This window comes from Monocercomonoides exilis (assembly GCF_001643675.1).
Source record: "Monocercomonoides exilis strain PA203 chromosome Unknown scaffold5-2102611, whole genome shotgun sequence".
NCBI lineage: Eukaryota > Preaxostyla > Oxymonadida > Polymastigidae > Monocercomonoides > Monocercomonoides exilis.
The window spans coordinates 1,955,151-1,981,912 of record NW_027150550.1 but is presented as its reverse complement, the minus strand read 5'-3'; the positions used below and the strand labels follow the sequence as shown (position 1 = coordinate 1,981,912).

Sequence of the window (26,762 nt, the reverse complement as noted above, 5' to 3'; positions counted from 1 at the left end):
CATTCTCAGAAAACATGGTTGAAAATTGTTCAATAACTGATTGGTGTGGAACTGGCTGGTATTTCTGGATCGAAAACATGACCTTAACCTGCCAATTCCGGTTTTCCAAATGCAAGTGCATTTCAAATTCCGGTGGTGATTCTGCTGGTGCTCTAACATTTCATTGGCCTCCACGAGTTAAACCAAATCAGTTTTTGGTAAATGATTGTCAGTTTATAAATAATAAATTGAACTCTTCTTCCACTTATGGAGGAGCTGCTCTATGTTTCACAAATAGTTTCACTTGGATGAGTGGGCTGAAATTCATCTCTTTTTGCTTCTTCGATGGTAACACTGCTACTGATGGAAGAGGAAACGATGTGTTCTTTAGTGGAAGTAATATCACTCAATCCCCATTCGAGAACTGTGGATCAACAACCCTGGAATATAGAGTGTGGAATAATAAAACTGCATCAAACTCTGAGTACAACAGCTGGCTTCCAATCATCAACCAGAACAAAATCGTTGCAAATGGCGGAAGTGATGTCGATGCCTGTGGCAAAACACAGCAAAGCCCATGCGCAACCGTGGAGTATGCCCTCGGATGCATTGCTCCCTTCAGCGATGCCTCCCTCTCTCTTCTCAGCTCCACTTTCACTCCCGCTCAAACACTAATCTTCCGTGCCCCAAATACAAAGATCACTGGAAATGGAATATCCACAACAACCATCGCCTCCAATGGCATTCCTCAACCACCAATCTCACATTCACACTCATCACAATCAGCATCATCATTTTCTTCATTTTCTTCATTATCAACATCATCTCTCGATCCATTTTCCTCTTCTGCCCTCTTCCAACAGACCCAGGGCTCCCTCACAGTCTCTGCCCTCGCCATCACCCACAACTCCACAAACACCATCACCCCCATCCTCTTCCACCTCTCCGAAAACTCTCCTTCCCTCAACCTCAACACAACCACCATCACTGGAACAACCCCATCTTCATCGTCAATCACAACCCCCCTCTTCTTCCTCACTGCTGGCTCCCTCGCCCTCAACCACACAGCAATCACCAGTCTCCCCCTCAACAGCCAAAGCATCTTCCACCTCACCTCCCTCATCGCTCCCCTCACTCTCAACTCCTCCAACATCACCCACATCACCTCCACAGCCACCCCCGCCAGCTGTGTCCTCTCCTCTGCCACCTCCCCTGCCCTCTCCCTCTCCCTCACCAACTGCAAAATGAACAGCATCAACTCAGAACAGCTGAACCAACAGACTGCCACCAATGGTGGGTGCATCTCATTCGCCTCATCTTCCCCTGCCAACTCATTTTCTGTGAGTGACACCGCCTTCTCCAGCTGTTGTGTGAGCGAGGATACAAGTTCTGGAGGAAGAGGTGGTGCTCTCATAATCGAGTACAATGATGATTCAGAAGTGTCAGAATCCTCCTTTTCCATCAACAATATCATGTTTTCAGAGAACAAGGCGAGAGTCGGAAGAGATGTGTATTATGTGTGTGAGTCCCTTGTCGCTTCTGTGAAAGAGCCCTTGTTTGCCTTCATGAGAAGCATAACTCAGAAAGACAACTAAGTTGCTGGGCATGACAAAACAGAAGCATTCAGTAATTTTGATGTCGATTTATTCATATTCTTCGAAGGTTTCTTTTCTGACGCAATATATGTGGATGGAACATCTGGAGTGGAGGAAGTGTATTGTGGGCTGGAAAAGGCACCATGTTTGAATGTGAATTATGGAATGGGGCGTTTGAAGAGAACGCTGAATAGAAAACAGGAGATTATTCTATGTGCAAATTCATCTGTAACAGGATGCTTGGATGTTGGAGGAATGAACGTGAAAGCAAAATCCGAGACAATTGTGGGTGTTGAATGCCAAAGAGAAGTGAGTGGTTCTGAAGAATGTGTTCTGAAATCAGAATCGCTGACAGAAATGGAGTTCATTGGGATTATTGTTCTATCAGGGTTTAACAGAACAATCACATCGGTGATCGAGTCTGGCACTCAAAATGGAGAGTTGCACATGAAGAACTGCGCGATCAGCGTGATTGGAGGGAAGGGAAGCACAATTGGATTTTCCTTGATCAGATCAACAGGGAAAATGGTTGAGCTGGACTCTGTCACGATTTCAGATTTGAAGTCATCAGTTGCGCTGTTTTCAATTTCTCCTTCATCAGGAACTGTGGAAGAAGGAGAGAGCGAAGACGAATTCAGAGTGAAACTGTTGAATTGCACAATGGAAGGATGCAGTTTGGATGACTCCTCATTTGGTGAATCTCCATTGATGATATCTTCTTCCGTTTTGTTTGAAAACAGCAACTTTTCAAATATTGAAAATAACGGCAGCGAAGAAGGAGGTGTTGCAAGAGTGGCATTGCAAGGGAATGAAAAACTGGAGATTAAATCAACAAATGCATCATCTTGCTCACTTTCATCAGGCAATGGAAAAGGTGGGTTTTTGTATATGGATTGTCATGCTTGTTCCAATGAAAAGCCATTTCTTTTTGAAAACGTTTCATTTTCAAACAACAAAGCATCCAATGGAAAGAATGTGTTCATTTTGGGAAAGGATTTTAATAATTCAGTGACAAATGATTCATTCAAGATCAATTATTCATCAATGATAAATGATAAAACTCTGTTTGTTGGAAGTGATGATTTTCATCAAGAAAAGGATTTGTTTATGTTCCTTGTTTCATATAGCTCAACTGAGATATTTATCTCATCAAGTGGATTTGATATTGCACGTTGTGGAAGTGAGGAAGAGCCATGCTTCACGATGTGGAAAGGGATGGAAAACATGAAAAAGGAGTCTGGAAAGAAAACAATTCAGATTGAAGGATCAACTTTCATTCGAGATTCATTCAATGTGTCCAATTATTTGATCAAAAAGGCTCCATCAATGGGAGAAGAGAATGCAAAAGCAACTTTGAATTTTGAAAAGGCAATTGGAAACAAATTGGAATATTTCATGGAAAATAATATTCATCTTGAGTTGTCCAACATTCAACTCCGACTGACATCAGGATTTGACAACTCAGCCAAAACAGTAATATCGAACAGAGCTGGCGATTTAGTATTATCTGCATGCTCATTCCATTCAGAAGCAAGAGTGAACGATGAATTTGATTGTGTATTTGTGGATGCAATTGGAGGCGTTGTAGACGTGAATGATTTGTTGATAGAATCATGCAATGTTGGAAACAGTATTTTTGCAATTAATGATGCTGGAATTACTTGCAATTTGATGAATATTCAAATGAAATCGTTGAATGAAAGTGGAGGTTGCATTTTATCGATCAAGAAATCAGAATCAACAACAAAGATAAATGAAGGAGGTGAAGAATATGTGAATATTGAGATTAACAAATCATCATTTTCAGGAGTGAAGAGAAGTGACAATGGAGCGAGCATTTTGGAATCAAAGGGTGAGAATAAGATTTGTCTGGTTATCAATGAGAGCAACATCACAGAAGGCAAAGCAGAATTGGGTGAAAAAGGAGGAGCCATATTCTTCACATTGGGTGCATCTGGATCAATGAAGATGATTGAATCAACAATCAGTCATTGCAGCTGCACAAATGGGAAAGGAGGAGGGGTGTATTTGGCAACAAAGGAAACAGGGTTTCTTAATTTCACATTTGTGGGAATGAAATTCAGTGCAAACACAGCAAAAGTTGGAAATGATATTTTCATTGAATGCTTCAACATCACATCGCAGATCAATGAAAGCCAATTCCGATTTGATCTTCGAGAGGGACATTATTCGAGGATGAATGCGATATATGGAATTGATGGTTGTGAACACAAAGAAGATACAGATCTGATTGATTTTGTAACGATTCATCAGAGTGATACAATCATTGTGAGCAGTGTGAATGGATCGAATGAGAGGCAATGCGGGACAAACACACTTCCATGCCATTCGATTGATAATGGGTTGATGCATCTGACTTCAGATTTCGTAAGTCTGATGTTCATTGTTGAGGAGAGTGTGATTCGTGAAGAGATAAATTTGGAAGAAATGAGCTTGAGTTCAAAGACCAGAGAGATGTGCAAAGTTGAAGTGAAATCAGAGATTGAAAAAGCAAAGGAGGCATTGATAACAACAGCAGGAATAATCTCATTGGTGAGAATGAATTTTGTGCTTGATTCAAATTTCATCTCTTCACATGAATCACTGATATCACCAGAGGGAGGGATTCTTGAGATAATGAATTGCTCTTTCACAACAAAACAATTAGCAGAAGATGGAAATATAGAATTAGCAATCATTCCATTTCATCTTATAAATATGGAAAAAGGAGAATTGCAACTTATGGAATGCAAAGTGAATAATCTCATTCTTCATAAATCTGCATTATCTCTTTCATCACCGCTTCCATCAGTGATTGATTCATTTGAGATCTGCAATTCAACAATTAAAACTTCTCTTATTGAGATTAATGAATGCGGGCAATTAACAATTAAGGATTTCAATACAGAAAATATCACAGTTGAAGGAAATGAAGAATCATTAATATCTTGCTTGTCAATGAAAAAGGCAATTCAGTTGACAAATTGCACAATGGGTGGAGTCAGTTCAAAGACCACAAAAGGAAAATTGATGAAATTGGAGAATTGCGTGGATGTGAAAATAGATAATTGCATATTTGATGGAAGTTCAAATAAAAGAAATGAAAAGAATTTGAATGCCAAAGATGATATATGCCGATGGTCTGGATCTGTCGTGGATGTTGTGAAGAGTTTTGTGATGATGAAAGATGCAACAATCTCAAATTCAGCTGAAGGGGGAATAACAATGAGTGGAGGAAGTGTGAAAATAGAAATGGGGTTATTTGAAAACAATGATCCAACTATTGAAGGATATCCATCGCTGAGAAGAAATATCATTTGCTCGGATTCAGGAACATTGAATGTGATGAGTTTGAAAGGTGGAGATGGAGTTTTGCCAAACACTTCACTTTGGATGTTGAATAATGGATGTAGTTTTGAAGGGATTGTTTCAGAGAGGGGTTCATCATTCTTTATTCCAGTTCTTGATAGTGTGGAAGCAAAAGAAGAGACAGATAGAATGAAGCTGACATTCAAAGGGATGCTTCTTGTTCCTTGCAATCTGTCATTCTCAGTTGTGAAGAAAAGGGGAGAAGAGAAAGAGATTGAACATTATAATTTTGGTTCAAACGGGTTTTTGTCTGAAAGAGAAGTTGAAGGGAGCGTGGCAAAAGATTTCATCAGCAGTTGTGGAAATGATGTTGAGGTGAGTGTGTGCATTCTGTTTGGGAATGCAGAATCTCCTTCAACAACAAATTCATTCATTCTGAAGAACAGAAGTGAGATTGAGCCAAAAGGTGATGAAAGGATTGTTGAAGGAGGAAATGAAGGAAAATCGAGATGGCCAATAATTGTTGTTATATTGGCTGTGTTGTTCTTGATTGTTTTGATTGTGTCAATTGTTTTGGCTGTAAGATGGAGAAGAGCAAAGAATGAGAATAAAGATCTGAGAGAGATTGTGAACGATACAGTGAAGAAGGATCCGAAACTGATTGAGATGGTGACAATGGAGATGTCACCTGAGGCGCAGTGGAGAAGAGCAGAGAAAGAGGCAGAAAAGAAAAACGAAGAGAAGATAAAGAAAAGAATAAATGGAAAGGAGATGGTGCATTCAGAGTCTGAAGAGTATCTTCTATCTGAGAGTGGCTCCACTGAATATATATTGGGAAAAGATTCAGACAAGATTCCTGAATGGATGCTGGAGAAGGTTGATGAGAAGGAAGAAGAAGAGAAAAGAAAGAGAACACCTTCTCCTTCCATTTCATCCACATCCACGACTGATTCAGATTCAACATTTGTTCGGGGTGAGGATCTGTGCCCAACCACCTCTTCGATGTCGAATCTGGTGGATGCAATGGCCTGTTCATCTCCTCATGAGAAGCTGATTGTTGACTTGAGGGATTCTTTGTTCATGCTCCTGCATGGGAGGAACGAGAAAAAGGAGATGGCAATTGGTACTCTGCAAGAGAGGGAGCAAACAGCTGCCCAAATCCTGTTCTGGGTGGCAAACGGAGCTCTTCATTCATTTGATGAAATGGAAAATCCTCTTTCTTCACTTGCCAATCTCAGTCCTCACATTGTGCTATTCTCCGAACACATGGTTATTTGCATTGCGATGCACTCAGACTGTTCTTCTAATGATAGTTCAGACTCATCGTCGATCTCTTCATTGACAATTGTTTCTTCTTCGTCCAATATTTCATTGATGAGCGAAAGATTCACCGATTCTCCACCTCCATCATCTGCCTTTGAGGATGATGAGAACAACAGAAAAGAGTTTTTGAGATGGAAAGCACCAGAGCTGCTGATGAACAAGAAGATGGAAGCAACCAAGGAATCGGTTGTGTTCTCGATTGGGATGATGCTGTGGGAGTGCCTGACGCTGCAGATCCCGTTTGGGGAGTATGAAGGGGAAGTGGCAGGGCAGAAGATCGCAAACGGGGAGAGGCCGAGCACAGACACGATTCAAGACTCCAAGCTCACAAAACTGGTGCAGAGCATGCTTTCATCGACGGTGTCAGACAGACCGTCTCTTGTATTTCTGAAAAGTGAGTGCATTCGGCTTTTCCCTCAAAACGCATGCAACTTCACAGTTTCTGATGCAATCGACCTTGCGATGGAGTCAAACTGCAGCGAATGCAACAATGGCAGCTGCTCGACAAAGAAAAGCAGCAAGACAACAACTCAAACGCTGGTTGAGTAGTAATCGCCAGCGAATCCGCTGCTTTCAACAACATTTTGGCATCTGTTTCAGGCATTCGAGAGAAAATTTGGAATTGGGGATATTGGCTGAAGCCGATTGAAAGAATTTGTGTTTGTATTTTGTTGAGTTGTGAAAAGGAAATGATGCAGCTGTGCTGATACCTACGAACATATATCAGGATTCAGCGTGATTCGGATATTCAGCGTTGTGCGTATTTGCGGATGCGACTTGTTGATCTAATGATGTGCTTTTATTTCATAAAAGCAGAATTGGAAGTTATTTCAACCAATACAAATTGAAAATTTAGATAACTTTTATTTCAAGAAAAGCAGAATGGCTTTTGCAGAAGAATCGACATTCTCAATGGCAGGATGTGATTATTCTGTGAAATGAGTCTGTTTGTTTTATTTCATGAAAAGGCCCAAAAAACATTGATAATCTCAATACTAATTATTTTTTTCAGAAAATAATGCAAAAAACGATGAAATGTGAAAAAACAAGTGAAAAAAAGAAAAATAAATAATTGAAAGGAATTTGAAATGAAAAAAATATTCTTTTGTTCATGTTTTGTTTCCTTGTGGAATGGTATTGATGAAAGAAGTGAAAGAATGGGGAAAAACTCCAAACAAATTTTCCAAGAAAAAAAATTGAAAATGCACTTGTTATTCGAGAAATACAGATATTGAGAGAAATTTTCTCAAAGACAATCAACGAGGGTTTTTGTGAACATGAGAACGTTTGTGCTTTTTGTTTGTTTTTCTGATTTCTTCTTTCTCAATGAAATAAATCATTCAACGGGGTATTTTTAATATCTGGATTTCGAAACCTCCCAATTTGATTGAAATATTTACACTTTGCAATCACTGAGTTTGTTTAATCTTTTCAGAGATCAGGATCTCTTTTTTTGAAATCTCAGAAGCATCTTTTCTGAATGAAAGAAGATTGTTCTTATCTCATTATTCCTTGGACAAATGTGATGAACAAGTTGAGAAATCCATTTTCACTTTGTTCAAAATCACAATATTGATGAATCAGTGTTCAAGGAGTTCGGAAGTTGCTTGAAATGGCTTTACAGGTAGTGTTGGATTGTTTATTGTTCAAACAATGAGGAATCCAGAAAGCATGGAATAGAAGAAAGACAATAATTCACTGCACTTGGGGAAACGGAAGCATATTCAGCAGGAAAGAGTTGAACTGGGGGATTATTTGTGGTTTCAAAAGAAATGCTGATGGAACATGAATTGATTGTGAAAACTGAGATTTTGAAAAAAAGTTAATTAGAAGCACTGCTAAAAAATTTGCCATGTTTTCCACTCCCCAAAGATAACAATTTCTTTTGAGAATCCCTCAGATAGGGTCAACTTTTTATTAAGACTTTTTCCCTTATTGGTACATTTTTTGTTTTTGAATGCCATCTTTCAACAAACATTGATTAGCTTTTTTCACTTTTATTCAATGTTCTGACAACTTTTAAACAATTCATTACAAGTTTGTTTTATTATTTTTGTTTGATTCTCACTGAGTTATCGAATTTTATTTGTATTTTCAAAAGTCACTTTTCTCAGCGAACCAGGCAACTCACAAAATTTTGAAATCCATTTTTCAAAACTACTGGAATTATCCTTTTTATATTCAAAATCTTAAGTTTAACAACTTGTTTTTTCTTGATTTTTTCAAATTTCAATTTTTTCTCAACATTCGAACACAAATTTGAAAATTTCTTTGTTGTTCAAATGAAGTGTTAAAAATTAAAAATATGATATGAAAATCACACACTCTCATAAAGATGTGTGAAACAGGTTGAACATTGAAATTTTCTATTTGCATCAAACACATCAAAATGGAATAAGTTTGATCTCAGATCATTCAATTTCATGACCATTCACTTGTTTGATGCAAATATAAAAATTTAATGTTCAACCTTTTTCACACTTCTTCATAAGAGTGTGTAATTTTCATATCATATTTTTTATTTTTAACACTTCATTTTAACAACAAAGAAATTTTCAAAATTGTGTTCGAATGTTGAGAAAAAATTGAAATGTGAAAAAATCAAGAAAAAACAAGTTGTAAACTTAAGATTTTGAATTTTAAAAGGATAATGCTAGTAGTTTTTAAAAATGTATTTCAAAATTTTGTGAAACGCTTCTTCGGCTGAAAAAAGTCACTTCAAAATAAAAAAATATTGCTATATGGGTGATTATTTTTGAAATCATATTTTTTCGAACAAAATTTTCGGATTGATGATTTTGTTTTGAATTTTTGTTAATGAGCACAGAAAAGTGATAACTCCAACAAAAACATTTCTGTCTCTCTTTCACATCAAACACTTGCTTTTGATATAGTTGAATAAATTTTCATATTTCAATGATAAATTTATTTTCAATGATAATGAATATCCGTAATAAACAACACTCCGAAAATAGTTATGATTTCAAAAATAATCACCCATATCTCAACGAAGATTAAACAAAATTTGAAAAACAAACCAGTAATTTAATGTATTTGTTTTATAAACACACTCATCCGAGTGTTGAGGTCCATCTGGCTTCATTGAAAGACTGGAATGCAAAAACAAAAAAAGTGCCAATAAAGGAAAAAGTCACTTCAAAAAGTTGACACTTATTAATGGAGAATCGCTCGATTTTATTCTTGTTATTGTTCGAATTAATGATCCGAGTTTCTTCAATAAGAAAATACAATTTCATTCCAAATATTGATTAAAAAATATCACTTCTTTCCAAACACAAACAATCATATAATTAAACGAACGAACAAACAAATATGGGTGATTATTTTTGTAATCGAATTTTTTCCGATTAAAATTTCGAGATAAATGTTAGTTATGAATAATCATAAATTAATCCAAAAAAGTGATGAATTCATTTTCTGACGCCTCTTCAATCATTTCAATTCATAATAGGGCTTTTGATATGATTTAATAACATTTTCCATTATAATAAAAATTATTAATCCAATGGCAATGAATTTGCATTGTTTCAAACTCTCCGAAAAATGTTTTGTTTTCATTAATTATCACTTATATAGGGTCATCTTTTTATTGGCACTTTTTTCATTATTGGCATTTTTTTTTAAATAAAAATTAATCTGACCCACAAATGATATTAAAGAAATATTTTAGGTATATATTCCAATGTCAGGTATTCAATATATTAAAATTTCGAAAGATATCCAATTTCTTGTGGAGGGGAAATGGAGTGATTCAAGTCCTTCTATTGAGCTTTCATGAAAAATTGGACTGCACAAAAGTTTGCAAATCTTTATTATTCATTCAAAAATATAAAATTTTAATTTCAAAAAATCTTCAATGAGAATTAATAAATAAAAATATTAACAAATGATCATTTGCATATTATTTATATGTAATTTCCAGTGAAAAAGAAAGCTGAAGCAGTGCAAAAGCGGCTGAAGGAAGCAATGTTTGCATTGCATTTCAGAAAATATAGTACAAGATTAGAAAGGATCTCACACATTGAAAATGACAATGTTGTCAGGCTGGTCGATGGAGTCAAATACGGTGGAATCAGCAAAAAAACTTAGGAGCACGCTGAAAAGGAGATAAAAAACGTCAGGCCGATTGCAAAAGTTGGGCACCCACCAATTATAAGTGGAGAAAAAGAAAAGCAATTCTTAGAAGAAGTCACAAATAAATCTCGATCTGGGACAAGTCTCACGTTACAAAAAGCGCCCGATCTGGTTTGAAATTGATATTTGAATTATATATTAATTGGTATTCAGATGGAAAATATAATTAACGATAGTGAAGAAGAAGGAGAAAAAGATGAAAATAAGAAAAAGACTGTAACTTAGAAGACAGTTTACGCCTTCATACAGAGACATCCGGAACTGAAGTCCTCGCTGTTAAAGCAAGTTGATATCAACAGACTTGCAGCATCTTGTCAGAAAGTCCTTTAGCAGTGGTTCACCGAATTACAAGTATTACACGAAACAAATAAATATCCAAAGGAATTAATTTTCAATATAATGGAATCTTCGCTTCGCATTCCGACTTCAACACCTGGCGGTGTTGTTCATCCTGCAGATGAACAAGCTGGATTCAAAAAGACTGCAGAACGGATGCCGAATGCCACTCTCGTTGCTGGAATCGCTGCTGATGGCTTCTCGCTTCCGTCTGTCGTGCTGTGGCCGAGCGCATATCTTCCGAAAGAACTTACAACGCTGTTGACGCCGTCGCTTGACATTTGGCCAAATACAAACCGCTGGATGGACAAAACAGCATTCAAAAAATACGCCTTAACAGTCCTGCTGCCAGCTATCATTGACAGAAGAAAGCGAATTCTAAAGGAATCTCATCGTTGCCTTCTTCTCCTGGATTCACACTCATCACGGGCAGATCCAATGATATGGAGACAGTTCAAAGAAGCGGAAATTGACGTCGTCACCTTCGTTCCACACACCACACACATATCGTAACAGCTGGACAGAGGCGTATTTGCAGTATTGAAGTCGGAGCTTTCAAACAATTACAGCTCTCCATCACCCACCTCCTCATCTTCAAAAAGAACAGCTGTTGCAGATGTGTTGCCACAAGCCCTTCATACAGCATTCACCACATCAGTCATCAAAAAAGCCTTCATTAACAGCGGTGTCCTCAACAATGGATCTGGATCTGTGCTAATGAAGCTTCCTCAGTCTTCTCAATACTTCATTCCTTCTCATTCACATTGTTTCGACTTCTTCGGAAAAGAAATAACAAAAGAAAAGTTTCTTGATGAATGGGATGAATATAATGAAAAGCACAAGATGAAAATTGAAGAAACTGAAGAAAAAGAAAAGGAAATTGAAGAAAATGTTGAAAAAGAAAAGGAAATTGAAGAAGAAGAATTGCCTTTGGAGAAAAAAGTGAAAAGAAAATTCAGAAAAATTAAAAATGATGACAATGAAACAAGTGATGAATTTGACCCGTATGAACGTGAAAATGGAAAAAGAAAAGTGAGAAGAGTAATTGATTCGAGTTTTGAATTTTTTTGATGTGTTTTTAATTTTTTTTCATTTCAAAAAATTTTGGTGCCAATAAAGAAAAAAGTGCCAATTAAAAGATGACCCTATATGATTCTTAAACTCTTTTTTATTTTTTTCACTTCAGCTCAAGGAAGTTGAAAAGATTGTTGAAAGGAAAGAAGTGAAGAATTAACATTGACATCAATCAAGATTGTACAAAAGCATTTATCATCATGCAGATAAGAAGGAGAGCCACCAATGAGATGAGTGGAAGAGGCAAGCTTTGATTGATTCAAAAATACGTTCAATTTCTTTCGTCATAAATTGTGCAATTTCTTTTTTGTTGTGAACAAAAACAATTTGTGAAGGTCAGCTTCAACAACAAAGAGCGAAGCCACACACTTGAGGATATATCAATTTCAATCAATTTATTGAATTCATCTGGAAGTGAAATCCATTGTCTTTGAAAAGAAAAATATTCAAATGACAAAGGAAAAAGACAAGGGAATATTTCATTTGAAATGGAGAGAAAGAAACACTTCTTTATTCTTTTGCATCTGGAAATGTGAAGGAGGAACTGTCTGGAGAAACACACATGAAGAGACTGTTGCTTTTCAAAGCGAATGAAGAGTGAAACTGTTATTTCGATCATTCACTTTGGAATTATTTGAATGGAAACAATCATTTAGCAGCCCTGAAATCCTTCTTTTGCAATCATTGCCATTGCATGAAAACAAAGGGATATCTGAAAATTGAACATCTCATCAATTTATCTTTTTTGAAATAAATGCATTCAGAAGAAAATCGTCCTTTTTCTCCTCACCATCGAGCGGAAATTATCTGAAAGTTTTTCCTGCTTCTTCTTTTTCTTCTTTCTCGAGAACATCCTCAGTCAAACTTTTGCAGTCGCTTCAGTTAAACATGAAGAAAAGATTGCATTTGTCAGTTGCTTCATTAATTCTGACAATATGGTTGATAAGAATCTTTAATAGGAAAGAATGAAGATCAGAGTTTCTCGATCAAGGAGTCTATGCTCCATTCATGATCTTCTGTCACTGAGAACATTCACATCATTTCTTATCCTTTTCCTTTTCCTTCTATTTTATTCAGCTATTTCAAAATAAGATATATCGCTTTTTGAAAAGAAATCCATAATATTTTATTCTCCTCAATCTCCTCCACTTTGAAGAAAATAGCTTGAAGGAAGATTTCTCAAAAAATAATGGCCAAAGTTGAATGGTGCATGAATAACAAAGAATTGCAACAATTTTATCAAATAAATTTCTTTTGTCCGCCAATGAACTCAATATTTGAATTTTTGAGAATACTTGGATTAAGAATTTCTCAACTGATCCATAGTTTTATCTTCCTTTTCAAAAAGACATCTTGAATTCATTTTTATAAATAACAATTAGCTTCGTACCTGAATGTATTAAAAAACAATTTTTTGAAACTGAAATATGAATTAGTGCAATCTCATCGTAATTACCAAAAGCCTTTAAACTTAATTTATCAGTCATTTTCTAGAACAGACAAATAAAAGCAATTCATAAAAGTAGAAATTTGTTCTGTTATTTTTACTGAAAACCTTAAATCATTTTGAAAAAAATGTCAAAAAAATTTGAATTGAATTATTACAGAGTCCAAACAATAAAAATAAGAAAAAAATCTGAAAGCAATGAAAGCTTAAGCTCCAAAACTTTAAAAAAAATACTCCATTTACTTTTCAAAGAAAAATTGAAGTCGTTTTGAAAGAAAATTACTTAAAAAATGTGAATGTGAAAACCACATCAAATGCTTATAGAAATTTGAATTCAATAATCTCAAAAATTAGTTTAAAAAAAAACTATATTTAATAAAAAAAGGAAAGCTAAAGGCAAATACGCTCAAAACCCAATAAATCAAATCCATAAATCAAAAATTCACAGTACTCCAATGAAATGAACACGCTTTTAGTATTTCAAGTTTCGAGTAATATATACTCCAATGTGATGAACAAATTTGCTTTGTGTTATTCTTCCTTCTGGCGCAGCAACAATGGCGAGCAATTGAGAAGCTCCGGCCATATCGCACCCAACACCAAACATTCTACAAGCTTTAATAACTTCATTTCCATCAATGGTCCCATCCGCTGCAGCTTCAGCATAGAACTTAGTCAAACCCGAAGCAACTTGTGCATTCGGATAAGTGGCACTCGGACCGGCAGTAATTGCTCCTGGAGGTGGAGAGTATCCAGGAGGAAGGGAAGTGGGTATCGGAGCAGGGGGAGGAGCCGGAGGAGGAGGTGCAAACCCACCATATCCAGGTGGAGGAGGAGGTGGAGCTCCATAACTTGGTGACCCGTAAGTTGGAGAAGAATACGGCGGAGCAGGTGATCCATAACTTTGAGATGAGTAATAACACGGAGGTGGCCGACGAGAAAGAACAAAATCAATAATAGTATTTGTGAATCCTGCTTGGTTAATGTGCCTTGCAGGACCTGCTATTTGTTGAAGTAATGATCTTGCAGTTGTTATATCAATCGTAATTCCAAAAAGTTTAACAGCATTCATAACTTCATTGGTATCAATTACTCCATCGCTGCAAGCACCTGCATAATATGCATTCAATTGTATTTCCATTTGCCTTCGATCCGGTGGAGGTTGATATCCTGGAGCAAGTGGAGCACTGTATCCATACGAAGGCCCCATTTGTCCATAGCCGCTCGATGATGCGTACGGAGGAGCGCCAGATGGCCCGTAACTTGTGGTTGAAGGTTGATATCCGGAATAAGGATAAGTCATAACCAATACAAAAAATGATCAAAGATCTTAAACCATAAACACATCTGAAGATGATTTTTGAAAAAACAGCTTGTTTTATTGTTTTTTTTTTCCTTTTCTAACACAAAGAAGTGATAATAAAAACGAAAATCATGAAAAATAGAAGCCAAACAAAAGTCTTCAACAAATTAAAATTGTGATTTATAAATAAATAATATTTTTTGCATATCGTTTATATAAAGTATAGTCTTTGATCTTTCAAAATTGCTTTTCTTTATGAATCCTGCATCAAGTTCACGAATTGAAGAGAGGAGACGAAGATTTACAACTGGATCTCAACTTCAAGATTCGCTTCCAACAAGATCCGATGTCGGCATATCTCGGAAATCAGTTGATAATGAACTTTACAAGAAGCGCGAAGAAAGAATGAAGAGGTTTCAAACTGGAATTGATGAAGCTAAAACTACACATACGACATTATCATCAAAGATGCCTTTGACAGTTCCTGTTCAATCACAGCCGTTGATTACTCAATCAACAATTGATGAGGACAAGGAGCAACAGGTTTATTTTAATTTTAAATCTTCTTCCAAAAAATTTTCTTTTGTTTTTATTTAATTTATTTTATGCGTTTGCGTCGTGGAATATTTTAACAGTTTTATTATCAGACTTTGATGAAAAAACAGCGAGCTGAAAGATTTGGATTAGATCCAAAATTAACAATAGAAGAAATGAGAATTCTCCGCAAAAAACGCTTTGAGGGAGAATCAGTAAGCGTAACATTTGCTGAAGAAGGAGAAGAAGAATTGCAACACGGAAATACCTCTATTGAATCAGAATCTACTTCTTCAACGGATGCCCCAGTTACTCAGGCAGAACTTCCACAAGAAATACAAGCAGAACAAGAACAAACAACCACAGAAGCTGCTCCAACAGATTCTGTTTCGGAAGTCAAGGTTGATGAAAACCCTGAAAACGGGCTGGGACAAGCTGAAGGAGAGATAAATGAGCAAGGAGAAGGAGGAGAAGAAGAAGAAAAAACTGCACAACCACAGCCCGCAGCAAAAAGAGGAGGTAGAGGAAGAAGGGGCCGTAAAAATTAAACGAATTATTCAATATTTGAAGATTATTCTTTCATTTCTTTAAATGTATTTTTTATGTTTTTTTGTACATATAGTGAAAAGTAGATTTTTTCCACTTTTAACCACTTCAAGCGTTTTTGAGTTATTTTGCATTGTTTCAACATTGAGGGGTGAAACTTCAATAATTATTACAATAATATAAATGTGCAAACATTTGCATTTTTTCAGAGATTATTTAAATATATTTTTTATTAAGTTAATTATTTGATAACGTTTCTTTGAATTCCAATAACTCTGTTAATATTATTCTCTAAAAACAAGACAGTCATGAGATCAATTGATAATCTGTTCAATACTAAAAAGGAGATGACAATCAAAAATAAATTATATGTTATCCCTTAAACATAAAGTTACAAATTCAAATTCTTTTTTTGATACTGCAATTTAACCCATGACGGATTTTGTTCTTTCTATGCAAGATAGTGCTCAGCATTTAAATTATCCTTATCAAAAGCTTCTGAACGAACATCATTCTCCTTATTCAAAGTGCACAAAAAACCAAGCTCCAGTGTGGGATGAGTACCAAGATTCTCGCTTGATGGACAATGAGCCTGAAGAGGCCGAACCAAATGTTTCACCATCAATGGAGCTTGCTCCTGAACTTTGGAATCTGCAAGAAGCTAATCCATCTACACATGCTCAACTAAAAGCTTCCACTCCACAACGCTCGTCACCACAAAGTTTGAAATGCATTCATTTTTTTTCCCTGTTTGATATAAAAAAAAAATTTTTTTTATGTTTTCAAAGAATTTACTCCTTCAAGAGAAAAGTCTTCTGCAAAAAAAGTTACAGCACTGCATACTCCTGAAGACATATCAAGAAAGAATCATTCAAGCAGCAAATCTCCAAAAAAACAAGTCCTTCCAGCACAAATTCGTTCTGAAATCGAACGCCTATGTAGGGAACACCAACAAGCATTGGAAGAAGAAACAATTCGCTTTCAAGAAGAAAAAGAAAGACTGATGAGTGAAGAAATTGAACTATTTTCAACACTTCAAAAGCTAGAGCATGAAAGTACAGAACTTCATTCAGGATTGGAATCAGCTATTGAAGAAGGACAAGAAGAAATTCAATCGTTCAAAGCGGAACAATCTTCAATTCATGAAAGAATGAAGGATGCTATTGATGTTTCAGCAGAGCTTATTGACAGCGTTCTGCAGGAGGGCAGCAAACAGCGAGAAAGCATCAGAGAAGAGTATTTTTTTTTTTAATACTTCTCTTTTTAAACGTTTAATTTTTCACCTCAATTTTTCCCCATTCATTTACTCAGGCTTTTTATTACAAAATGCATATGCCATAAACTGCAATTTGCCTTTGAAGGTCGCTTTCACAACGTAGAGATTTCTTCATTGTACGAAACATACAAGTTCTCTCCAGTAGATGCATGGGACGATATCATTCTTCACTACCTCAATAAGGCAGCTGAACCTTACGAAAAACAAAAACATTCTCTTCATTCTCCACTTCAATACCATACTGTCTATCATTCAAACAGACAATTTGTTCGACTCTAGATTTTAAAGCTTTATTTAAATAAATCACTTTTGTTCATTGTTCTTTTTATTTTTTTTTCAAAGATTGTAATTCATTAGTTCTCTCTTTACATAATTTTACTCTTTTTTTAAATCTGATTATTAACAAGTTTGTTTTTGTATTTCATTCATTAATTTTTATATGCCATTGAGTCAAACTACTGAAAATTTTATTTCAAAAGATATTTGAAAATTTGCTTTTGTTAGAAAGGAACAGATCAGTAAACCTTAACATTTTATTGAAACAAAGATGACCCTCCAATTTGATCAATTAAACAAAGTTTGCATTTATTCTTTGCTGCATGATAATATTCATTATTCATTTAATATTTATTTCGAATTTGGAACATTCTTTGATTGAAATTCTTTTCGTCGTAAACGTAATTTTTGCTTTATTCATTTTTAACTCAGGGAACGACGTTATATTTTCAGGCAATTACAAATGTTTTCAGATTGTATGCTGTTATTATTAACGTGCATTTTATGGCTAATATGTTTTATTTTTATTTAAAATTTTAATTTGTTCAGCGAAGATAATCAGTATCGGATGAACGGCCAATTTTTAACAACAGTGGAATATAATCCTAATTCGGCTCAATATTTATTTATTATTTACAATTCTCAGTCGAAAAGCGAGAATATTATCCTTGCAGAAGATCTGTTTTCTCCTGGATTTGTTGTTGTAATTCAAAATGGAACATTTTTCTCTTTCCGAGACAAATCTCTAACAGCCTGGTCTATCCAATTTGCAAACGAACCGCAAGCACAACATTTCCAGCAAATTTGCTATAAGATAAAAGAAAAAAGTACCTCATTTTCTAACTCTTCACAAGTTTCACCAAAATCTGAGGATTCTGTGATCTATCCGAAAATTTCTGTTACAACTACGAACGAAGGCATCAAGACATGGCGTGTTCTTTATAAGGACTTTTTGGGTTGCGATCTTCAAATTACAACAGAAAATGATGGAACAAGTAACAATTCCACGTGCCTGGCGGATCTGAAAGAAGAGAACATGCTCCGAGCAACGCTTGGAGAGACTGTGCTGCCAGCAGCTGTTGAGCGGGCATTCGTAGGAATGAAGAAAGACGAGACGCGCGTGTGCAAGCTGCCCTTGGCTGCGCTGTACGGGCAGGATGGGCTGAGCAGTTTTGGAGAGCTGGAGAAGTATTTGCAAGGGAAATACCCAGACATTGAAGGCCATGTTATCTTTGAGTGCACGCTAAAGGGGATGCGGAAGGATCCCGGCAACAAGGCGCTGAGCACAGAACAGCAGGAAGCAGAGCTCGAGGCAAACATTCAAAAAATCGAAGCACACGTCAATGAAGTCATCGCAGCAAACGTGGCAAAATGTCAGGCGCAGATGAAAGAAGCGAATAAACAAGCAGAAATAAGTGCTGCTGATACTACTAAAACAGAGGGTGAACAAGAGTCTATGTCTGCTTCTGGCACAAGCAATGCTCAGACACAACAGACTCAACAGATAGAAGCAAAAGAGCAATCAGAGGAACATTCAGAGCTGTTTGCTTCATCTGGAACAGAAGGAACAAGAGAGAGGGAAGAAATGCAAACACAAACAAAAGAAGAAGAAAAAGGAGGAGAAGAAGAAAAACAACAACCTCAACAGGAAGAAGGAGAGAATGCTGAGGGAGTGAATGAAGAAGAAGGAAATGCAAAGGAGGAGGAGGAGGAGGAGGAAGAGAAGGAGAAGGGAGAAGGAAAAGAAGGGAAGACGGCTGAGGAATCAGACAGAACTGTGCCAGTTGCATCACAAGCAGAGGAAATTGCTGGTGAAGAGAACAACAACAACAATGATAATAACACGTCTTCTTCTTCTTCTGCTTCAGCTTCTTCTTCTTCCTCTTCTTCTGTTGATTCAGCATCAGCATCAGCATCAGCATCATCTTCTTCCAATGCTCAGAACTCGATTGAGAATGCCTCTTCATTTCCATCACAAACAGCACAAAATGAATCAGATAAAACACAATCTTCCACATCTGCTTCTTCATCTTCTTCCACATCAACCTCATCAAAAACATCAAAATCATCATCATCATCATCTTCTTCTTCTTCCTCTTCTTCTTCCCTCTCCAATCCACCAGCACAGCCACTCCAGCCATTCGTTCCCCGCACTCCCCAAGAGATGTGGCTGTTTATGATGAGACAGCAGCAGCAGATGTATGCAAACATGATGATGCAGAAGAAGGAAGAGAAGGAGAAGAAGAAGAACAAGAAAGGAGGAAGGAATAAGAAGAAAGGAAGAAAAGAAGCGAAGGAGATAAATGAAGAAGGAAGAGAAGAAGAAGGAGAAGAAGAAGGAGAAAGAGAAATCAATACAAACATTGAAGGAAATGCAGAACAAAACAGCTCAACAGACATCAACAAAGAATCCACAGATGGAAGGAGCACTTCAGAAAAGCTATCATCAGCCTCTTCTTCTTCTTCTTCTGCCAGCTGTTTTGCTTCTTCTCTGATGAAAGACGTGGATATGCTGAATGTAACAGACAAGTTGCTGAGCCATTCTCTTTCAGAAAGCCAAAAGACTTTGGCGTTTCTAACGGAAAAAACAAATTGTGTGAAAAAATTTCTTTTCTTTTCTTTTTTTTTTAAATAAGTTCTTGAAATACATTTTTTGATTATTTATATTTATCTTTATGATCTATCTTTTTCTCTATTCATTATTTGCTTTCTAATTTATTTATTTAATCATTTTCTCTTTAATTCCCTCCTTCTCCCTTTCGCTCTTTCTCCCTTCTCCAATAACAACCCCTTCCTCTTCTCTCCTCCTTCTTTCTTTCTCTTTCTCTTTCTCTTTCTTTCTTTCTCTCTCTCTCTCTCTCTCTCTCTCTCTCTCTCTCTCTCTCTCTCTCTCTCTCTCTCTCTCTCTCTCTCTTTCTCCTTCACTCAGCCCACACACTCACCCAGCTCTCCCTCACATCCTCTCTCCACAGCCTCCTCTCCCTCCTCTCTTCTGCCTCTGACGCCCAACAAGCACTGCTTCACAGACACAGCTCAATGAAGCACTTTGCAGAGAGCCAAGTGAAGGCAATGGAAGAGGCAGAGAAAGAAAGAGAAAGTGTAATCCAGAAGGAGAAAGAAGAAATGATAGCAGAAGGAGCAGAGAAGGAGCAAGCTGTTGTTCAGCTCACTGCAGCTGTTGAGGCACTCACAAGACAGCTGGATGAAGAGCAGGCGAAAGCAGAGGAAGAGAAGAGAAGGACAGAAGAGGCGCAGAAGAAGGCAGTTGCGATGGAGGCAGAGAAGATTGTGGCTGAGATGCAGCTGAAAGAAGAGAGAGAAAGGCTAAGAGCGAAGGAAAGGACAGAGCAAATCTTGGTTGATGAGAGGAACGAAGCGATCAGACGAGCGAATGCAGCTGAAGAGAAGAGCGATGATGCGAATAGGCAGTTTCTGAGGCAGATGGAGCTGTTTGGAAGGGAAAAAGCGCAAAACGAGGCATTTCTGAAGAGCCATGCTGAGCTGAACACACAGAAAGAAGAGCAACTGCAGGCAGAAGTGAAGAGATTGAGTGAGGTTAGCAGGAAATTGCAGGAAGAAGTGGAAGAGAGGAGGAAAGAGGTGCATGTGCTGAATGAGAAAGTGGCTGAGGCTGAAGAGAAAGCTCCGTTGCTGGTTGTGGAGATCGACAGGCTGAAGACACAGATTGAAGAGGAAAGAGACGAGAAGATAAGAATGATTGAGGCAAAAGCTGCAGAAGAGAAGGAAGAGAAGGAGAAGATGATAGCAGAAAGAGAAGAAGAGATTGAGAGGTTGAAGAAGGAGGCAGAAAGGAGGCAGGAGGAGTTGGAAGGGAAAGATAAAGAAGCAGCAGAGATGGTGGAGAAAGTGGAGAGAGAGAAAGAAGAGGAGAAGAAAGAACTGGAAAGAGAAAGAGAGAAAGAGAAGGAAGAGTGGAAAGCAGAGGAAGAGAGGCTGAAGGAGGAGATGAGGAAGATGAGTGAGCAATTTGAGGAGGAAAAGAAGAAGTTGGCAGAAGAACACGCAGCAGAAGTGGAGGCGATGGAGCAGGCGATGAATGGCTTAGCGAAGGAGAACCAGAGCGAGATGGAAAAGAAAGAGGAAGAGTGGAAAACAATTGCCGGAGAAAAAGAAAAATTGTGGGAAGCGGAGAAATGGGAGCTTTCGGAGAAATTGAGAGTGTTTGAGGAAGAATTGGAGAAGGAGAAAGCAGAAAAAGAGAGTTTGATTTTGAGGCAGAAGGAAGAAATTGCCAAAATCAATGCAGAAAAGGAGATTTTGAATGAGGCAGCAAAAGCAGTGAAGCTGAATGAAGAAGCACTTCCTGAGACTCTTAAAGAGCATTACTCAGAAGATATGACATTGGAACAAGAACAGACAAAAGAAGCAGAAAAGGAGAAGGAGAAGGAGAAAGAGAAAGAGAAAGAAGAAGAAAATGGGGCAGATAATGTTGCTGATTCATTCACTTCATCTTCTCCTCTTTCTCTTCCCGACGAAAACAACGAAGTTGACAATCTGTTTGCCTCTCTTCCAAAAGTTGTGCCGAAGACAAAAGCGACAGAAGAGAAAAACAGCACAGATGAAGATGAAGGGGAAGACTTGTTTGTGTCTGAGAATCAGAAACAAACTGAAATTGAACAAGTAACTTCATCATCATCTTCTTCTTCTTCTTCATCTGAATTAACATCACAAATAGATTCATCTATTGCTTCTGCTTCTGGCTCTGAAATTGCTCTTTCTGGATTGAATTCATTATCATCATCATCTTCTTCTTCTTCATCTTCTTCTGATCTTTTTGACTCAACTCCATTGGCAAGTGAAGCTTCCACTGATTTCACAACCCTTCCTCTTCCAACAACAACAAATGAAGAAGGAAAAATTGATTCAACAAAACCAGATGAATTGGAATTGAAAGCAAACAAAGAAACGAAAAGTGACTTGTTTGCAGACGATTTATTTGGCGATGAAAAACAGCAAGTTCAACAGAAAGAAGCGAAAGAAGAAGAAGAAGAAGAAGAAGAAGGAAAAGAAGAAGCGATTAATAATGCTTCTGGAAGGAATGCAACAAAATCGTCTGATTTGTTTGATGAGTTTTTGAATGGTGATTATGAAGATGAAGACAAAGATGAAGAAAAAGGCAAAGCAAATGCAATAAAAGAAGACAACAAAGAAAAAGAAAAAGAAAAAGAAAAAGAAAAAGAAGCAGAACATAAACAGACAAGTTCTCTATTTGGAGAAGAAGAAGAAGAAGAAGAGAAAGAGATAACTTTGGATGAAACAGCACTTCAGAATCAAAAGGAAGAGGAAGTTGATTTGTTTGCAATGAGTACGAAAAACATAGAAGAACATCAAGACTTTGATTCTTTCTCTTCTTCTTCTTCTTCTCCTTCTCATTCTCTTTCTCTTTCTCACTCTAAATCTAATTCACTCAACCAGACTTCATTAGCCCCACACGATTCACCAAAGCCGAAGAAGATTTCTTCTTCTTCTTCTTCTTCTTTGTTTGGCGATGATGATGATGATGATGATGATAAAGAAGACAAAGAAGAAGGAGATGCTGATATTCCCTTTGCAAAGACTGAAATCAAGCCATTGCCTGCTCAATCGCCTCAGAAGCCCAAATTAGCACACACACAAAGTGATAAGAAAATGAAACCTTCTTCTTCTTCTTCTTCTTCAAACATTGCAAAATCTTCTTCTCTCTTTGGAGATGACGATGATGATGAAGACATAACAATTACATCATTTGAGACTCAAAGAAAACCCATTCAACCTCTTCAAATCAAGCCAAAACAAGATCCCATAAAACCAAAACAATCATCAAATTTGTTTTCAGAGGATGATGGAGAAGATTTGTTCGACTTTTAAAAATTTTCAAATTATTTTTTTGTTTCTCTGTTTCACATTAAACATTTCAATACTTTGAGAGGAAGTTTCGTTTTTTATTATTGCAAAAATTTACTCGGAAAAATTTAATTATATTTTTTAAAACCAGATTTTCAAAAATTTAAACTTTCGGAAATAAAAACGAAGGAGAAATCCTTTTTCGAAAAAATGAAAGATCAAAAAAACCTTTATCGAATAAAGAAGAAAAATGATTGTTTGCTTCCTCTTGTATTTTGGTTATTTGTCATGAAATGTTTATGATTTTCAAAAATTAAATAGCTATCAATTTTATTGCTTACATCCAGTTGCATGTTGGAGTCAATTGTTGATATTGTCAACAACAACCCTGAATCAACTTGGGTTGCCATTGAATATCCAAAATCTGTTATCACTACAGCAATGATACGTGCAAGAGCTGGTCTTCTTGAAGTTGAACAGAACGAATGGGATTATCTTCCAAACCAGGCATTGCCAGAACATTTTGATGCTCGTGAAAAATGGCCAAACATTCTTGTTCCAGTGAGAAATCAAGGCAGCTGCGGGTCATGCTGGGCTCATGCTGTTTCTGAAGTTGCTGGAAACAAACTCAACATTGCGGGATGCAGTCGTGGAGTGTTGTCAGTGCAAGATCTCGTTTCTTGCGACAAAATTGATAGAGGATGCAACGGAGGTCTTCCTCCAACGTCCTGGAGCCATGTCAAAAGCAAAGGTATTACTACAGAAGACTGCCTTCCCTATGTCTCTGGAAACGGTCGAGTTCCTCAGTGCCCAACAAAATGCATGAATGGTTCTGAAATTATTCGTGTGAAAGCCAAATCATATAAACACGTTTCTGGCAAGGATATGCAACAAGAAATTTATGAAAATGGCCCAATTGAATCTGGATTTCTTGTATACGAAGATTTGAAGCACTACAAATCAGGAATATACAAGCATACAACTGGAAAATTCCTTGGAGCACATGCTGTGATGGTTATGGGATGGGGTGTAGAAAATGGAACACCTTACTGGATTGTCCAGAACTCGTGGGGAGAGTATTGGGGAGAGCGTGGCTTTTTCAGAATTATCAGAGGAAGCAACGACTGCCAGTTTGAACTTGCATGCTATACAGGAACAATGCAATGTTAATTGAATTTAGAAATGTAAAGTTATCTTTTTTGGATTTTATTTATTTAATTAAATTTTTTCATTTTGCTTTATTTGATTTGATTTCTCAGTTGTTTATAAGCTATTATTCTGCTTTTCGAGGTCGAAGACAAAAAAAAAATAAAGAATTATTTGGGATAAAAGTGTATTTCTTTTCAGAAATGTGCGGAAATATAACAGTTACTAAATATGTGAATTTTTTCACAACAAATCGAAATAATTTTGTGTCATGCGAAAGAAAGACGGTGTCAATGATACACAGAACAGAAAATGAATGACATACACATAAAGCTATGCTTGAAACAGTAAAAGTGAAAATTAATCATATATAAAAACTAGTAATTTTGAAACAGAAAATGCCAGTTGACAAACATCATATTTGAGGTATAGCATCAACATTAACTCAACAATAGTCAACAAAACAAGAGAATATTTGCCAAAAAAAATATCTCAATAAATCACAGAAAAGAATGAGAGAATAAATAAAAAATAATTAAAATAAAAAAACGAATGAGCTCAAATAAAAAAGATTGTCAATGTGCATCGCCAACCAAAGGAGGAAGAGAATATGGCAAAGAAGACGAGGCATCTTCAACCAATCGCAAATGACTGGAAGAATGAAGAGATGTGGAATGAGCAGTTGTTGTTTTGTTTGCAGAGGCAGATTCATCATTTGAAGAAGAAGAAGCAGAAGAAGCAGAAGATATATTCAATGTGGTGTGAACTGGAGGAGACAAAGAAGTGTTTCTGGAATGAAAAGTCATTTTTTGTGTTTTAAGTGGAGTTGTTGTAGCTGATGCTGATGCTGATGTGGCGGTTGTTGAAGACTGGGTTGAATGAGAAGGCAACGATTGAGAGGAAGACGAGGAAGTGCTTGATTCTATTTGCAGTGGCTGCATATCACGCAAATGCGACTTAACGCGATTAGAAAGTGTGGATGAAAATGAAGAAGAAGAAGAAGAAGAAGTTGTTGCTGTTGCTGTAGTTGTTGCTGATAATGATGATGAAGATGAAGAAGGGGGAAGAGTAAGCGAAGAAGGATCCGATAATGAAGTGATTGACAGAGAAGGAATTTGCTGTGACACGAGCTGCCTGTGAGACGATGGCTGGCGAATGCCTGGCGAAGAAAGAGGGGAAGCGAACTCTGGAAGAACTGAAGGTCTCCCTCTGCCATATAAAGTTGCTCCACCAGCCCCACTCGAAGCCAATGTTGAGCCCATCCTCTTCGCTTCTGTCTTCCGATGCCCTCTTTTCCTCTCTGTCGCTGCTCTGGTCATCTCAGCCTCGAACTTCATTGTCAGCGCTGCTGCTTCGATCTTCCTGATTGGTGTTATTCCTCTTCTCCTTTCCGTCAGCTGCCGCCGCGTCATCCTCTCCATCACTTCGGTCGAAGTGCCTTCCGGCAGCTCTTCCATCCACTCATCATCCTCTCCAATCAGAGAAAGAATCCCACTTTGTGGCGGATCAAAAGAAGGACCACTAAACATTGCACCTCTTTCTCCTTCAGAATGCTCACCGCTTCTGTAAACTGCTCTTTCTGTAGCGCATCGGATGCCAATTCCTTCTTCCCCGACAGATGCGTCTCTGCCCTTTCTCGTCTGCAACAAATCACGATCAGTCTCAGTCATCATTTGAGCACTACTTAGGAACGAAGAGGGAGTAAAGCCAAGCGAAGTTGAAGAGCGATATTTTTTATCCTTTTTCCTTTTGTTCTTTTTCTTTCGCTCTTCTTCGCTTTTCATTTGTTTTTGCAATTTTTGAATACTCTTTTGCAAGTTAAATGTCTTTTTAATATGATCATCCGAATCTTCATTTCTGCTTCTCGAAGTTTCTCTTCCAACAGTTACAGTTGATCTTCTTGTCATAGGTTGATAATCAAGAGAATTCGGAGAAGAGGGACGAGACATCAGAAAGGCTGATTGGGTTCCAGATGCCCTATTATATTGAAACGGATGCGTTTGCGAGCCATATGCAAGTCTTTTATTTCTGTCTTTTCCTTGAACCATGAGAGACTTCACTTCAAACAACAATTCACGCAGTTCGTCTTCATTAACTTGATCTTGAAAATCATCTTCATGCACAAGATTCTTTATTTTCATAGATTTAGAATCTGGACGAAAATGATTGGAGCTTAGATCCTCCACTTTCCTTGAAGTTTCTAATATTTCAGCATTAACGTCATCTGAAAAATCGAGTTCAATTTCTTTTTGAGGCTCATCTTCTAAAAAGAAAAAAAATAAGTCAAGAAATTAACAAAATAATTGTGAAATATACCAATTTTATTCTTCAATGGTTTTGTTTTCATCGAAAAGACTTTTTTTCTAAAAGAAGGCTGACGATGAGAAATCGCATGCGGAGCTGAAGCTTGTGATACTTTCTTTTCTTTTCTCACTTCAGAAAGTTTTGAAACATCGGAGAATGAAGGAAGAAATGCCATCGAATCCATTGGACGACGAGCATTCGGCGGCGAAGGCTCTGCTGAATAAAGCAGAAGCTTTGCTTTTTCCAGGGATTCAATGGGGATCGGAGGTACAACGCTCATTTAAAAAACGACAGAAATAGCTCTGTTTGGAGAGA

At 37.1% G+C, this 26,762-nt stretch overlaps 8 protein-coding genes across 8 annotated transcripts; 5 read left to right on the top strand and 3 right to left on the bottom strand.

The window, feature by feature from the left end:
* Positions 1-727: 727 nt before the first annotated feature.
* Positions 728-1,441, bottom strand: MONOS_666 (uncharacterized protein; the record flags this gene model as incomplete). The annotated part of the gene is made up of 1 exon (XM_067876906.1): positions 728-1,441. The coding sequence occupies one exon, from the start codon at positions 1,439-1,441 to the stop codon at positions 728-730; it is 714 nt and encodes a 237-aa protein (XP_067734483.1).
* A 298-nt stretch (positions 1,442-1,739) lies between these two features.
* MONOS_667 (uncharacterized protein) lies at positions 1,740-7,188 on the top strand (the record flags this gene model as incomplete). Its single annotated transcript, XM_067876917.1, has 1 exon — positions 1,740-7,188. One exon carries the CDS (start codon positions 1,740-1,742, stop codon positions 6,753-6,755), a length of 5,016 nt encoding a protein of 1,671 aa, XP_067734482.1. The 3' UTR covers positions 6,756-7,188.
* A 3,572-nt stretch (positions 7,189-10,760) lies between these two features.
* MONOS_668 (uncharacterized protein) lies at positions 10,761-11,210 on the top strand (the record flags this gene model as incomplete). Its single annotated transcript, XM_067876928.1, has 1 exon — positions 10,761-11,210. One exon carries the CDS (start codon positions 10,761-10,763, stop codon positions 11,208-11,210), a length of 450 nt encoding a protein of 149 aa, XP_067734481.1.
* A 2,074-nt stretch (positions 11,211-13,284) lies between these two features.
* Positions 13,285-14,550, bottom strand: MONOS_669 (uncharacterized protein). The gene has a single exon (XM_067876938.1). It carries the CDS (start codon positions 14,519-14,521, stop codon positions 13,691-13,693), a length of 831 nt encoding a protein of 276 aa, XP_067734480.1. The 5' UTR covers positions 14,522-14,550; the 3' UTR covers positions 13,285-13,690.
* A 226-nt stretch (positions 14,551-14,776) lies between these two features.
* On the top strand, positions 14,777-15,806 carry MONOS_670 (uncharacterized protein; the record flags this gene model as incomplete). Its single annotated transcript, XM_067876950.1, has 2 exons — positions 14,777-15,064; positions 15,157-15,806. The coding sequence occupies 2 exons, from the start codon at positions 14,777-14,779 to the stop codon at positions 15,601-15,603; spliced, it is 735 nt and encodes a 244-aa protein (XP_067734479.1). The 3' UTR covers positions 15,604-15,806.
* Positions 15,807-16,054: 248 nt separating this feature from the next.
* On the top strand, positions 16,055-23,117 carry MONOS_671 (putative FK506-binding protein 15; the record flags this gene model as incomplete). The annotated part of the gene is made up of 7 exons (XM_067876961.1): positions 16,055-16,322; positions 16,390-16,837; positions 16,913-17,144; positions 17,425-17,454; positions 17,586-17,629; positions 17,703-19,747; positions 20,083-23,117. The coding sequence occupies 7 exons, from the start codon at positions 16,055-16,057 to the stop codon at positions 23,019-23,021; spliced, it is 6,006 nt and encodes a 2,001-aa protein (XP_067734478.1). The 3' UTR covers positions 23,022-23,117.
* A 112-nt stretch (positions 23,118-23,229) lies between these two features.
* MONOS_672 (putative cathepsin B5 cysteine protease) lies at positions 23,230-24,653 on the top strand. The gene is made up of 2 exons (XM_067876972.1): positions 23,230-23,253; positions 23,319-24,653. Exons 1-2 carry the CDS (start codon positions 23,248-23,250, stop codon positions 24,165-24,167), a joined length of 855 nt encoding a protein of 284 aa, XP_067734477.1. The 5' UTR covers positions 23,230-23,247; the 3' UTR covers positions 24,168-24,653.
* Positions 24,317-26,727, bottom strand: MONOS_673 (uncharacterized protein; the record flags this gene model as incomplete). The annotated part of the gene is made up of 2 exons (XM_067876984.1): positions 24,317-26,406; positions 26,460-26,727. 2 exons carry the CDS (start codon positions 26,725-26,727, stop codon positions 24,719-24,721), a joined length of 1,956 nt encoding a protein of 651 aa, XP_067734476.1. The 3' UTR covers positions 24,317-24,718.
* Between the last annotated feature and the right edge of the window lie 35 nt (positions 26,728-26,762).

Coding starts and splice junctions, on each gene's coding strand:
- MONOS_669 (XM_067876938.1), bottom strand. CDS start 14,521: ATGACTTATCCTTATTCCGGATATCAACCTTCAACCACAAGTTACGGG.